Source organism: Budorcas taxicolor, chromosome 21 (genome assembly GCF_023091745.1).
Source record: "Budorcas taxicolor isolate Tak-1 chromosome 21, Takin1.1, whole genome shotgun sequence".
In the NCBI taxonomy this organism is placed as follows: domain Eukaryota; kingdom Metazoa; phylum Chordata; class Mammalia; order Artiodactyla; family Bovidae; genus Budorcas; species Budorcas taxicolor.
In genome coordinates, this window is record NC_068930.1 from 19,501,067 (window position 1) to 19,516,752 (window position 15,686).

At 42.3% G+C, this 15,686-nt stretch overlaps 1 protein-coding gene across 1 annotated transcript in view; it reads left to right on the forward strand.

Annotated features, from left to right (window-relative positions):
• The window catches only part of AGBL1 (AGBL carboxypeptidase 1), an 844,803-nt gene that overhangs the window by 180,762 nt on the left and 648,355 nt on the right, over positions 1 to 15,686 (forward strand). The window contains exons 11-16 of the mRNA XM_052659506.1: positions 6,542 to 6,658; positions 7,683 to 8,263; positions 10,398 to 10,481; positions 10,720 to 10,806; positions 12,694 to 12,842; positions 15,117 to 15,204. Of these exons, the coding sequence (XP_052515466.1) occupies positions 6,542 to 6,658; positions 7,683 to 8,263; positions 10,398 to 10,481; positions 10,720 to 10,806; positions 12,694 to 12,842; positions 15,117 to 15,204 (1,106 nt within the window). The remainder of the gene's footprint in view (positions 1 to 6,541; positions 6,659 to 7,682; positions 8,264 to 10,397; positions 10,482 to 10,719; positions 10,807 to 12,693; positions 12,843 to 15,116; positions 15,205 to 15,686) is intronic.

A 15,686-nucleotide genomic window follows, 5' to 3' on the forward strand; every position in this document is an offset into this window, starting at 1 on the left:
TAATGCCTGTCAGTCTCTATTACTGCTAACCTGTGCTATAGAGTGGAGGCCAGCAAACTTTCTATGAGAGGCCAAATGATCGTTGCTCTAGGCTTCGTGGACCGTTCAGTCTCTGTTGCAAGGACTCAGCTTTGCTGTTGTAGCACAAAGGCAAATGTAGACAGAGGTGCAAACAATAGGGACGGTGGGGCACAGTCTACTGACTGCATTTCTAGAAAAGACTTTCTGAACGCTGGCACTGTGGGCATTCGACCAGATAATTCTTAGTTGTGGTGGCTCGTCTTGTGCATTGTAGGGTGTTTAGTAGGATCCCTGACCTCAGTGCACAAGCTGCTGGTGACACCCACCACTTTGACCCCTCAGTCATGAACAAAACTGTCCCTTGTGGTTTACTCACTAGATCGTGTCTGACTCTTGGCGACCCCATGGACTGTGGCCCTCAGAGCTCCTCTGGGATTCTCCAGGCGAGAACACTGGAATGAGTTGTCATTTCCTTCTCCAAGGGATCTTCCTGACCTAGGGATCAGGATCAAACCCGAGTCTCCTGTATTCTCGAGTCTCCCGAGAAGCCCAAAACTGTCTCTAGGACTTGCCACCTATCCCTGGGCGGGGGCGGGGATCACTGTGGTTGAGAACTACTGCTCTCGAAAAATGATAGTGCATCTATGAGTTATTATCATATCTCCATTTCTGTTGGCGGCTGTGAACAAGTTCCTTCAAGTTACAGTTCCTTAATTTTGACACCGGGGAAGTAAGACTGAAAAGCATGCGCTAGCTTTTATGACCTTCCTGGAGATGAAGTCTGAGTTTAAAAATCTGTCTATCTGTCTATTTATCACCTATCATCTGTATGTCTATCTATCTCATATCTATTTATGTACCTACCTATATGCCTGTCACCTATATTTGTTGATGTATCTATCATTTACCTACCTTTCTATTATCTATATGTCTATTTACCTGTCTCATGTGTCTCTGTTTATCAACCTACCTACCTACCTATCATCTCTATCTGTAGTTCTATGTATTTCACCTCTATCTATCTATATATTTATCTGTCTACCTGTCTATCATCTGTATGTCAATTTATATATCTCACATCTACCTACCTATCTATATCTGTCTATCTAGCTCACCTGTACCTGTGTGCTCATCTATCTAGCCATCCATCATTCCATCCTCCTCTCTCCCTTCTCTTCCACCTACATGTCTACCGAGAGAGAAAGGGACTTTTTGCCTTCTCTATCATAGTAATCACCCACCTTGCTATTAGTAGTACAAGACATAGAGGGTCTGCCTCTTAGCGAGGTCTCTAGGTTAAGGCTGTTACTGATATTGTGGTGTGCTCAGGGTTTTGCTGATGAACAGAATCATTTTTGAAGTCATCAGAAGCAAATTGGCTCTTTGCTGTGGCTTGCCAGTGCAGGCCTATGGAGAACTTGCTGAATTATTTTGAATAATACTGTGCTGCTGCAGTCATTCATCAATGCCACTTTCCCTCCCCTCTTGCGGGCTCTTTGATAACTGAATGGTTGATGTGGAGCATTGGTAATCTCTTGTGTCTGATATGAACGGACAAGTTGCAGGCTGGTGCCTGACTTCACACAGCCTGGGGTTGTGGGGTGGGGAGCTCTCAGACCATCTCCCTGCCCCCACCCCTGGCTCTGCAGATGATGGTGGGTTGGGATGGAGTGGAATCTAAACAAATAAATAAATCCAGCTGGAAAGGAAGCATAAGACAAATGAGTGAGGCCTTGGAAATAATTCATCAAGATCCTTCAAGCCAAGGAGAAGGTGAGAAGTTAGTGTGTGAGCATGCGTTGTAGAGAAACAGAGGGACAGTGGAGTAAGGGCTTGATTCTGGGGGTGTTGCAAGAACTGGTGCCCCAGCAAACTTGTTTTCCCCAGGAGAAGCCAGCAGCATTTTCTCCTAGACATGTGGCCAAGCCTTCCCAGGTGATGCTAGTGGTAAAGAACCTGCCTGCCAATGCAGGAGACGTTAAGAGATGCGGGTTTGATCCCTGGGTCAGGAAGATCTCCTAGAGGAGGAAATGGCAACCCACTCCAGTATTCTTGTCTGGAGGATCCCTTGGATAGAAGAGCCTGGAGGGCTATGGTCCATAGGGTCGAAAAGAGTCAAACATGAGTGAAGGGACACAGCAGCAGCAGCATATGGGCAAGAAACCAAGAGTATTTATTTCTGGTCAGAGAAGTAACCCAGGCCTTTAATTTATGGCCTTTTCATTTGAAAAATCTTAGTTGCTAATCAGGAGAAGTCTGTTAGAAAGAATTATTAAAAGGAACTTCTTATATCTGTAAAGGGTCTTGAGTGTGGATAGTCAGATGCTATTCTTTGATTGAAAAGTGTCATCATAAGAAAGGAGAAACTTACAATGAATATCAACTGGGAGTTGGCCATGATTTTTTCTTCATGAAAATAAACATTAGATTTAGATAGACCCTGGAGAAGAAGATGTACAGAGTGAATTCAGGCTCTTCCTTCCTTTTTTTTCCTCCTCTTAAACTTTTCATTTCTTTCAGATATTTTCTTGGATATGATTCATGTGTGCAGCAGCATGCTAAGTTCTTAGGGATGATATTATACAAAAACAAATGAGACAGTTTTTATCTTCAAAGAAATCGGTCTGGTCAACTTGGGGATTGTCTCTGCCAGAGTTCAAATTAGTCCCTTCAAAAGGGTGTTGAACTCAAATCTAATACTTGCCAAAGTCAGTATTAGAAAGGTCCAATCTGAGGAAGAAGGACCTTATCTGGGTTATATGGGTTCCAGAATCCCTAAATGATGAAGCTTGTCTGGGTTGCTGTGAGTGCAGAGAAGTTGGTCTACTGATAAATAAATATAAATGGTATTTATAAAATATGGAAGGAGTTGACAACCTGCCTGAATACCTGGAGATTCAGAGGTCAAGATTCAATTTTTAAAGACCAGAAGGGATCTCTGGGGGAATTCCCTGGTGGTCCAGTAGCTAAGACTCTGAGCTCCCAATGCAGCGGGCCAAGGTTTGATCCTTGGTTGATCAGGGAACTAGATCCCACATGCTGCAACTAAGAGCTGGTGCAGCCAAACAAATAAATAAATATTTTTTAAAAAGTAATGGTCTCTTACAAGCACTCCACTTTGCTATTACACTGAGAAAGGCATCATAGACAATATATAAATGAATGGGCATGGTTGTGTTACTTTATTTACACAAACAAGCAGTGGGTCATCAGTCGTGACCTATGTACATAGTTGTGATTAGTTGTGGTCATCAGTTGTGACCCTATGTACCTTAGCCCGCCAGGCTCCTCTCTCCATGGGTTTCTCCAGGCAAGAATGCTGGAGTTGGTTCCCATGCCCTCTTCCAGGGGATCTTCCTGTCTCAGAGAATTGAACCTGTGTCTCTTATGTCTCCTGCATTGGCAGGTGGGTTCTTTACCACTAGCACCATCTGGGAAATCCATATATTTCTAACTTCTGCTCTAATGCTAAGTAGATCACCTAGTTAGGCTGAAACTCATGGGCTACCGAACACTCTTCACACCAGACATACTGGCCTTACTTGCTGGTGGGGAGATGCTTCTCAATGCTTGCCAGGTTGCATTTCTATTGGTGCCACCTCAGGGCATGGCTGAGGCTGGAGCAGAGATGGTGGAAGCAAGGAGGATCTGACAGAAGAAGCTGGAAAGGATAAGTCTTGGGATCTCTAATACCAGGCTAAGGAATTTGGGTCTGAAAATATCGTTATATCAACCTCGTGGAAATCTGTATTTCTTTTAATTTAAAGTTTGGAGGGAACTTGCAGAAGGTGGATGAAATATTGCATTTTTATCCCCTCAATCAGGAATATAAACATTTATTTTTTACAATTTATTTGATTTAGGGAAGACTAATCCAGACTCTCAGGACTCTCAGATTTTTCCTTAACTAACAAAATAGACTCCTAAACTATAGGGTAGAATCTGCATTCCTCCCTTCTGCCCCATTTTATTAGGGAAACTTGATCTAGGAGAAGCACAGAGAGATGAAAAGATTACACTGTTTGATTCTTGATGTTCTTTCTCTGTATAAATCTATAACCTTTGGAAAATAGAGAAGTGTTTGGAGGAGAGTCACCATCACTATAAAACTGTTATGAAATGATGATATCTTTCTTCTGAGAGATAAAGGGTCTGGGATTATTCAGTCCAGTGAAGAAATGGCTGCTGGTGACTTGGTAAACTTTTAGATGTACAAAGAGATAAAGGTGAAGCCGAAGGTTACAACCACCTCCTCAGAGCCTGGGAGTTCCAGCATCATCTTGACTCCTCCAGTCTTCCTCTTACACTTTATGCTTTAACCACCTGCTTTCTATGTAAAAGTTTTTTAAAAACTATTTGATTGAACTATAGTTGATTTATCATGTGGTGTTAATTTCTTGTGTACAGCAAAGTGATTCAGTTATACATTCATAAACATTCTTGTTCTGTATGTGAGTGTATATGTTCAGCCACCTTTCTGTAAGCAAATTTAAGCTGTTTTTGTATTTTTTTTTTTTTTGTTGTTGTTAGTAATTCCTTTCCTCAAGTCTTTGCCTAGTTAGCTCTTATGATCATTTAGGTCTAGTTAAAATGTGACTTCCTCTGCTTCTTGTACCCCAGCCTCACTCATAATCACTCTACCCTGCTGGGAGCCAGCATGAGGAATCCCGGCCGTGGCAAAGGTCATGAGGAAGGAAGCCTGACAAAACGCAAGGGCATGATTAGGCTTCAGGGGTTCCCCTGGAATTTCCTGAGCATCCACCCCCCAAAAACCAGAGTCTGCCTGCTTTACTGTGTTATGCTTTCCACCTACTCTTCTGACATTAACAGGGGGCTGTCCCCCCACCACCTTTTTCTGGAAAAAGTTAATTTAGAGCTTTTAGATAATAAATCTCCTGGGCATAATAAGAGTGTTTCAATCCAAAAACCCCTCTGATGGCTTTCTAGCCTGCCTGCCGGACTCTTACAGCTGTGCATGTGATTGTTTGCGGCCTCCTGACCGCGAGAGGCACAGGAAACTTAAAACATCCTAGGAATGTAGCGGCTTCCGAGGAGTCGAAATCATTAGAATAGGACTGATTAAAGGTTTCATTTGTTGAGCCAATACTTGCTGCCAAATTTTCATATCCTTTATTTTTATATATAATTGGTATATAGATAAGCAGGTAGTAGCCCTGGTATTGGCAACATTAGATCTTTGAGTTCAGTACTTTCTTTGTTATAACCCACTGCACCTTTGTTCTACAGGAATGCAACTTTATTTAGTACTTTGAGGGTGATGCAGAGTAAAGAAAAAACTCTTCTGGAGAAAAAGTATTTTTCTGGTTGATAGACATTTATGTAGGAAGAGAGCCATAAAAATGTCAACAGGACTCTTGGCCAGAGATAATGTAAACCACCTGAGACCTTTTGTATACAGGAGGATATGCAAAAAGAAAGCCTGGTCTCAGTGAGGGTCAGGACTGCTGCCCCTGCATAACTCTGCATATTCCACTATTTCTTTATGTACAACTTGGGGTATATACGCTGATTTTGAAAATAAAGTTGTGAGTCTTGCACCGATGCTGGGCTCCCCCATGTCATTCTTTTCTCCCCTTTTCCGGCTGAATTCCCATCTGGAGCTTGGAGGCTCGCCAAGTCTACTTACTTGCCCTGGCTTCTAAGATCCACGCGAGAGGGAGCCCAAGGCGGGGCACCCTCTGCTATTCAAGTGGGCACCGGTGGCCTAACGTAGATGGTGCAAACCTCTTGTCTCGAGGTTTTATTAGTTTTCCGCATAAACCAAGTTATTCAGCCTCTTTTCTCCACTAATTTTCCTACTACACTATTCTTTCCTGATCTCTTTATATTTCTAATTAAATAGTCCTTTCCCAGACTCTGACTCTGTCCCCGCTTGAAATTCCCTGGATCCACCAGGGCTGGACCCCGGCACTACCCCCTTTCATTCTCCTTTTGACATTTATCACTGTTTGAAGTCACCTTGATCATGCATTTGCTTTCTTAATTCCTGTCTCCCTTCTCTCACTAGAAGGCAAGTTTTATGGAATCATGGACCTTGGTCTGTTCCACTATCTCTGGGTCTCAGTACCTAGGCTAGTACCCTTTCCTAGTTGACGCTCATTAAATATTTGCAAAAAGAATTATTTAAATGGGTAGATAGATGAATAAATATGACAATTACAATTATGTTGAAGAAAGTGGTGATGAGATAAAAGCAATTCTTTTATATTGTTTACCCAGTTCATCTCATTTTGCATAAATTATTTATTTGTGATGAATGTTGATAAATACTGACATGAGTGCTGAGAAAAATTATCTTCTTTCTTTTTATTTAAGAAATACAATCTTACATATTAAATTATCCTTGATTAGGCTAGCCCTATAATTTGGAGGCAAGAGAACTGTGCCCATGATTCTGAAGAATCACATCTGTAGCTTGTCTTGATATTTCTCAGGATGGCATATGTTTTGAATAAACATATGCCTGTTGGTAACATAGGTTTTGAATATTCCATTGCAGGATGATGACTTGGAAACAGATGTGAACAAGCTGAGCTCCAAACCTGGTCTTGACCGACCTGAAGAAGAACTAATGCAATACAAGGCCATGTGTCTTGAGCTCTCCTGCAGCTTTGAGGTAGGATGTCTGCTGTGGTTCTGCTCCTTGGTGATGCCCATGGGTTCTTTGCAGGTGCTGGGAGGCCAGACAGGTTTCCACAAGGAAAGCATCACTCATTTTTAGCAGTCTGCTTCTGGGATCTTTCTGAAAGAGAAGCGTAAGGCTAAACACAAATGTGAGAAGGTGGCTGAGCCACAAATGCATGCAAGGGTTCTACAGTGTGACACTGGGACCTAGGAAGGAAGTAGGATGAAGGCTCACATTGCAGCCTGTTGTCTGGTGGGCAAGGTGCCTACCCCCACACACTGATAAGCAAGTGAAAATCTTGGTGATTTAATTGTCCCCTTGTCAAAATGGAAAGGTTGTACTCCTTGGCTTTCTGAAGGTGACCAGCCTGATTCTAGGGTTTCTTTGTTAGTGGATACAAATCAAGAACCTTATACCTAGTGATGTCAGTTCAGTGACTAGTTGCTGCTGCTACTGCTGCTCCCACCTAATTTTAGATCTACTTTTGGATCTCCATTCTTTTCTTATGATTCTTAGTAAAGCATGAATTTAGCCACTTCTAAGAGTATAAGCTAAGTCACTTACAGAAGAGAGTTAACATATTGTATTTTGCTCTAGAAAGCAAAAGGGGATCAGTGGGTAAAAGTTTCAGGGAAGGAAATTTTAATTAAATGTAAAAAAGAATATCTTAAAAATAATCAAAATCACCCACAAATGCAAAGAAGCACCTCGGGATGCAAGGAAACTTCCGTAAGTGAGTTGTTTGCCTAGACTGTAAATGCTTGAGGTGTCGCAGGAGGCATTCATGTAGAACTGTACTACACCCACTGAATGCCCCTTCAAAATGCGAGTTGCTAGGATTCTACCATTTCTTTGACTCTTGAAACTTAGACTTTCGTTGACTGACCTTGGAAAAAGCTTTCCAGTTGACAGGATTTATGCTTAGCTCTGTGCCCAGAAAGTAAGGACAGGGATCGGATTGCATTCTCTATTGGAAGGAAACAATGACATATTCCTTTCCCCTTTTAACCTGAAGGAACTGGAGTCCAAGCCTGGAGATGATCTGAATTCTGATGAGACTGAGTATGCCAATCACCATCACATTCCGACTGCTGCCTCCCCAAAGGGGCTTTTCTTGAATAAGGACCAAATCTCTGGGGGACAAGAAAAAGAAGTCCTGGTCCAAAACTCTCTTCTGAGCAGGGTGAAGATGGGGAGGTCCAGCATACATCTAACTTCCAAAAGAGGACCTGGGATGAATTCATACAGAAATGTACACTCTAATGATCCTGGGATAGGTTCTTCTGGAAGTGACGTCTCAGACATTCAGGCATCCTTCCTAGAGGATGCTTGGGACATGGATGTGATTTCCTGCCCAAGGATAAGTGCTTCCTTTTCCAATTCCACTAAGACTAGAGAAACTGCCGAATTCATAGATCAGCTCCTGCAGACACATCTGAAGCCTATGGTCTTCCATGACCCCTATCTTTACATGGCCAAAGCCAGGAGAACCAGATCTGTGGCTGACTTCACCATGATGGCATTTCCTGATTTCTGGGGACATTGTCCACCTCTCTCTGCCCAGCCTATGTTGCAACGTAAATGTGGAGTCCAAAGGTGATGGTGTTACTAACTTGGGAGCTATGCGGTTTTTTTTTTTTTTCTTTTTCTTCTTTAGTAAATATTTTTGTAGGTGGAATGGTTGGTGCAGATAGTTCTGTTATCCTCAAGACAGTGAACATTAGTCAGGAGCATCTGAAAACCCTTAAGGACAAGCTTCCTTGATGGTCCAGTGCTTAGGACTTTACCTTCCAATGCAGGGGGTGCTGATTCAATCCCTGGTCAGGGAGCTAAGTTCCTGCATGCCAAAACACTAAAGCATAAAGACAGAAGCAATATTGTAACAAATTCAATAAAGATTTTAAAAATGGTCCACATCACACACAAAAAATGTAAAAACCCCATGACCCTTAAGAACATTTTGCCAAATATACAAGCTTGTCTCTCTACTAGGACATTTCGGAACCAAGTATAGAGTGGTAGACCTTAAAGTCAAAAGTGAAAAGTGTTGGTTATTCAGTTGTGTCTGACTCTTTGTGACCCCATGGACTATAATCCACCAGGCTCCTCTCTCCATGGGGTTCTCCAGGCAATAATACTGGAGTTGGTTGCCGTGCCCTCCTCCAGGCAGCAGATGTGTGTCTGCAAAATGAGTTTCTTAGATGATTCAAATGCACCTGCTTAGCTCCTGTCCATTGCAAATCCTACAAAAGGAAAAGGTTATCTAGTTCCACCAGACACTGGGCTCATTCCTTAAAGGAAGTTCCTCAGGAAAACAAACAAACAAACAAGTGTGGATTATTTGGGATCACTTTTCTCATCCACTGCAATTGGAGTCTGATCTCTTGATGCAAGGATGTGGTGGACCTCCGTGCAACAGCCCCAACCTTACAGAACCTGACGTGCCTTGGGGAATAGTTTGGCTGCATCACTGAGGATTGTAAGGAAAAAAATGCATCTTCCAGGGAAGAAACTTTGGGTAATGGATTATTCCCAGCATGCATGGAAGGGAGTTTGTCTTGGGAATGGCCTAGTGAGATTAAAAAGAAAATTACTAAAGCCAAGGGGAAAAAACCTATCTTCATGGAAAAAAATTGAGTATATACGCATTAAGTCTATGCAATAAAGTGTGCATAGCAGTAAGTTTTATTAACTTATATTCAAGTTCATCAGCAAATTGATGGTGGACCCCAAGAAAAAAGTGCTCCTGCTTGGTCTTTTGGCTGATGTCTCTGACCTCTGACATCTCTGACCTCACATCTCTGACCTTATCTTAATGCTCTGTTTCCCGAGAGACCCACTGCAGGGGCTGGCTCACCTCCACACACCCCTGGCCAGGACACTTTCCCCTGAATTCAAGCCTCATATTGACCTATCCTTCCTCTTCTCCTACCACTCCCTACCACAGAGACCTGGAATGGAAATTTAGGGAGGGAATCTGAAAGATCCTTAGGTAGCCTTCCTCTCTCATACTGCAATCTCCTGGATATTGCTGTTTCTTGGGCTTCTCAGGTGGCACAGTGGTAAAAATCCACCTGCTAATGCAGGAGACACAGGAGACGTGGGTTTGATCCCTAGATTGGGAAGATTCCCTGCAGGAGGAAATGGCAACCTATTCCAGTATTTTTGCCTGGAGACTTCTATGGAAAGAGGAGCCTGGTGGGCTGCAAAGAGTCAGATTTGACTGAGCACACTTTGCTGTTTCTTAGACAAAGGATGTTTCTTAGACATAATCTTTTGGAGCAAACAAAACTGAGGAGTATAAATGACACAAAGGTTTAAGGTCTTACTGGCACCTCCCAGACCTTGAGGAGGCTAACAGTCAGCAACCCTGATGTCTCCTGTCTTAGTGCAAAGGACCCTCTTATTCCCACAGCCAGAAGCTCTCAGAGTGCTTCAGCCCAAATGCTCTTGACAAAACTCTCCTTCAAGTAGACAATTCTCCTAAAACTACAGTTTGGCATCACAGCTTTGTACATTCCCACTGCTCAGTGCAGTTTTATTGTTTGATAATGAAGTAAAGGAAGGAGGCATACTGCTTTTTGTACTCATTCAGCTCAAGGTTGGGATATTATTGCATTTTTCTTTTATAAATCACTGATGCCTCCCAAAGTGCTTTCCACATGACATAGGATGGATGGAGTAAGGAGTGAGAGCCAACCCTTAAAATGTTTCCAATTTTCGTTTCCAGGATCAAGATACTTGAGGATGTCCGGAGACTCATCCAGCCAAGTGATATTATAAATAAGGTTGTCTTCAGTTTAGATGAGCCTTGGTAGGTGGTCCTGAACATCAGTGGAGCGAGGGTGAGGGGTGGTGGGCATATTGAATAACCTTTTAATGGCATGTGAATAAGAATATTTTAGGTTAGTAATCCATTCCTTCTCCTAAAAACAACATGGTGAAAATTCGTGTTAAAGATCTGTAAGATAAAGCTTATCTCTAAGAAATGTCAATCCGTGTCTAAGAATAGCAGTCACTCCTATAATAACAGGTTCTTTAATTCATTTCAGGCCTTTGCAAGATACTGTTTCTGACTGCTTGCAGTTCTTCTCCGCGTTTGAGTCAGGAAATCTTCGCAAAGCCATCCAAGTGCGTGAGTAAGTAAGGAAAGCTGCAGGGGTAGGTCCTGGCAGCTCAAGCCAGCATTTTGTGACTATCTGTCCCGTCCTCTGTTTTCAGGGACCTCACATCGATAGTTTGAAATCTATTATGGTGGGAGCATTTACAACATACAAACCGGCCAGCATGTGAAGGTTTTTTATTTTCCTAAGAGTTGATGAATGTTTACCAGCACACCACCGGGGAACTCATTAGCTGATGTCAAGAAAGTGGAGACTGACTTCCCAGGTGGTCTGGTGATTAAGAATCCACCTGCCAATGCAGGGACTGTGGGTTTGATCCCTGGTCTTGGAAGATCCCACATGCAACTCAAAGATCATGTAATGATAGTGTCTATACACAAATTTCCCCAAAGGTCACAAACACCTTTATGGCTTTTTTTTTTTTTTAATTCCAGAACTCTATCAAAGACCACATACTTGGCACACACATTAATCGAGAACTATTCACTTCATCATCTTTTCATGGCCTTTCATGACATTGACACTGATGTTTTTAAAAATTCAGAGTGGGTTATTGTAGAACGACCCACAACCAGAATCTGTTTCCTGCTTCATGATTAGATTCAAGAGAAACATTTATTTTGGCAACAATTTCACATTGGTGATGATTTTACATTGCCTTTTCCTGATGTCATAAAATGGCAAGGACTCAATGTTATTTTGTTTTACTGTTGGTGATACTGACTTTGATTACTTGCTTAACAAGACTGGGTGCTTGAAAGAAAAAAAAAATCTGATTCAAGTCCTCCCCCTGCTTCAAACCCTATTGTGACTTTATCTTAGAATAAAGCTCAATTTTATGAAAAAGAGTGTGTCAGGGGCTGGGATAAGACTTTTTTGAATACAAAGTATCCTGATGATAATATTAAGTCAAAACTGCATTGCCAATTTTGTTGCTAAAGCTCAAAAAATAATTTTTTGGAGACATAGTGACAGGGTGGAGACACATAAGGACTTTCTGAGGTGCAGGAACTGTTCTACATATTGATCCAGTGAACTGTCAGACAGGTGTGTCCAGATGAATTTGTTTAAACTCATTGAATTGTACATTTAAGATTTGTATACTTTAGTACATGTAACCTAAATCAATTAAAAAGAGGGGGGGGATAAACAAACAAATCTTTCATTACTAGTCTAATTCATGTTTGTTGCCCTGATGGGGATTTACATATGCTATTCTACTTAATCTTTACAAACAGTACTGCAAGTTTAGACACTATTTCTAATTTTCATATGAGGAGACTGATGCTCAAAATCATGTAATGCCATCAGATAGTAATGGCATATCCAGCCAGATGTGATCACATTTTTCTCTGGAATATAGCACACTTATGTTTTTTGACCTGGATAGACACTTCACTGTTACTGTCATCGTTCAGTTGCGAAGTCATGTCTGGGTCTTCGTGACCCCATGGACCACAGCACGCTAGGCTCCTCTGTCCTCCACTATCTCCCAGAGTTTGTTCAAATTCATGTCTGTAGGGTTTGTTTGATCTCCTTGCAGTCCAAGGGATTCTCAAGAGTTTTCTCCATCACCACAATTCAAAAGCATCAATTCTTTGGTACTCAGCCTTCTTTATGGTCCAAGTCTGACATCCGTACATGACTACTTAAAGCTTTCTTACTGTTTAATAAAAAGATGTACTCTAATTGTATAACTGACTTTTAATACTGCTTCCCTCTCCTTAAATTTCTAGAGCCTGTGTCCAAAATTGTGAGACAAGGATGAAAACCAAAGCTTACCAGCCAGCTGAGATCCTGGGTCTTAGACCTGTCATCCAGAACCTGAGATGTGTGGACTTCTCATTGTTGGCAGTTCTCTTGAAGGCTTTTAACCCACCCGTTTTGCTTCTGCCTTTGCAGGTTTGAGTACGACTTACTGGTCAATGCTGATGTGAACAGCACGCAGCACCAGCAGTGGTTCTACTTCAAGCTGAGCGGCATGAGGGCCGCTGTCCCCTACCGCTTCAACATCATCAACTGCGAGAAGCCCAACAGCCAATTCAATTACGGTATGTGCACTCAGGGAAGAGAGGCTTTCGCAACAATACCAAGAATGATGTCACTTTTGAGTGCTGGACCAAGCTCTGCTTGGGTTGCATAGGGTTTGAAGTTGGGGTGGTAGGTTTTGGTTAACCTAAATGGCAAGAAAGCTGCCAACCTAGAGCAAATTTCTATTGCCATGCAATGTAACTGAAGGAAGTCCTCAGCATATGAACCTTCAAGTCGCAAACTTTCCAAGATGTAAACGTGCATTTGCAGATGGAGTCACTTAAGTTAGTTCACGTGTGTGGTGTACATTGTCACCCCCATGCATCCTCTATAAATAGTTGCTCTTTTGTGTACTGTCCAGTAATGTATAGAGCACAGTGGTACAGTATCTTTATCTCAAGCCCATGATGTGTGGAAGCAAGTGTAAAACAGTGGTGATGTAGCTGGCACATTACAATCCAGGAATCACTGGATCATTTTTTTTTTTTTTCAAGAGAGTAGATAGAACTGAGTCTAGCAAGGAGTCAGAGCCTCTGCCATCAATGCTAAGCGTGAGTGACCTTGCAGCGTGCCCTCCATCTCCTATTGCTGACGATCCTTCAGCTCTACCCTCTCCCGCCTCCTCTCCCTCCTCCATCAGTAACTCCTCTGGCCTGTTCACTTGATTCCAGCCCCTGTATGCCAGCTATTGTACTGTGCTTACTTTACTTTTCAAGGTACTGTTCTATGAGATTAAAAAAAAAAAAAAGATTTGTCTTTGCTATGTGTAATTTGTGTGCAAAGTATCATTACAGTACAGTACTATATAACTGATTATGGTAGTTGGGTACCGAGGCTAACTTATTGGACTTATGAGCAAATTGGACTTAGGAATGCACTCTCGGAATAGAACTCGTTCATATGTAGGGGACTTACTGTACTTCATGTAACTTGTCACGACTACCTGCCTCCCTGTCTCAGCTTGACCTTTTTGAAGTCAGTGAGCCCTCTCACTTATTCCTTCTCTCCATCTCGTGAATCCCCCAGGAGCACACGCGTTGCTCTGTTTGTGACAGACAGGCAAACAACGCTCATTTACACTCTCAGAAAAGAGTGGAGAACGTTTAAATTCTCCCTAACACCTGTGGCCGTTTTAGAGGAGACATTCAAGGGACAAAGAGTGATTAGGAGCCCATATTTATCTTGAATGTTTCTAGAACCTGGAAGTTCTGCCTGTTACTGTTGGCTCGTATGCTAATGCACTGAGTGGCTCTGAGCAAAGAAAAAGTATTCCCACATCTCCAGGCTCGAGCCTAGGACATCGCGTCTGTTTTGCAGTGATGAAATAGACTTCTGCTGGTATAGAAAGAGAAAAGGGAATCATTGATTCTTGAATTCACTTGCTGTAGCTGTTGTAACAAATTGTCTCATATTTTGTGGTTTTAAAGAAGACAAATGTATTCTTTTACCGTTCCAAAGTCCACAAGTCTCAAGTCCCACAAGTCAGTTTCCCTGGGCTTAAGCCAAAGTATAGAAAGGCTTCCTCTGGACAGTCTAGCAGATTATTTATTTTTGTTTTCCAGCTTTTAGAGCTGTATTCTTCACAGTCCTTGGCTCATGGCCCCTTCCTCCATCTTCAGCGTCAGAGCATCTTCAAATCTCTCTGCTTCAGTCACGTTTCTTCTCCTCTAAACTCAAACCTCTCCCAGCCTCTTTCTTGGAAAGACATGTGTGATTGAATTTAGGGACAACCAGGATCTCCTCCTCTCAAGATACTTAATATAATCATATCCACAAAGTCTCTTTTGTCATAGAAGGTTAACACACAGCTCCCAAGGGTTAAGACCTGGGTATCTTTTTTATTTTTCAGATATTCCTAATTTAATTTAATTTATTTATTTATTTTTGGCCACACAGTGTGACATGAGAGATCTTAGTTCCCAAAAGTGTTAGTTGCTCAGTCATGTCTGACTCTTTGCAAACCCATGTGGTTAGCCTGTCAGGCTCCCCTGTCCATGGAATTGCCAGGCAAGAATACTGGAGTAGGTTGCCATTCCCTTTTCCAGGGGATCTTTCTGACTCAGGGATAGAACCCTGCTGTCCTGCATTGCAAGCATATTCTTTATGGTCTGAGCCACCAGGGAAGCCCAGGATCAAGCTTGTACCCCCTGGACTGGAAGTTCAGAGTCTTAACTGCTGGACTGCTAGGGAAGGCCCAAGATCTGGGTATGTTAGAGGGCTGTTATTCAGCCTACCACAACTCTCCTTTCCTTTTTACCCCCCTCATGGATTAATCCTGCCTTTATTTTGTGCAGGGATGCAGCTGACTCTGTATTCCGTGAAGGAGGCTCTTCTTGGCAGGCCCACCTGGGTACGGACAGGCTACGACATCTGTTATTACAAGTAAGTTAGACTGTTAGCTCCCCTTGCTCTTTCGTTCTCCCTCAACTTCTTACTTCTCCATTCTAAAAACTGTCTTTAAAAATATTTATTTGCTATTTATTTATTTCTCCATGACAGGTCTTAGTTGTGGCATACAGGATCTAGTTCCCTGACCAGGGATTGAAACTGGGCTCCCTACGTTGGGAGCATGGAGTCTTAGCCACTGGACCACCAGGGAAGTCCTTCCTGCTTCTCCATTTTAATCTTATAAACCTGATCAATCTGTCCTTTTCTGGTTTACTCATCACCCTCTCAATGACAAATGCTGTGTCTTTCAGAAGCATAAGCATGTTAAATAACACCCACAGTAGACCACAAGAAATATCTTTTGGTTCTGTGAAAAGTCATCTATTCTTATTTAAACACATCAACACCTTTAGACCTTTTGTTGGATACAGGCTCAACCTATGACGAGCACATCAGCCTTCAGTTTCCTTCCTATT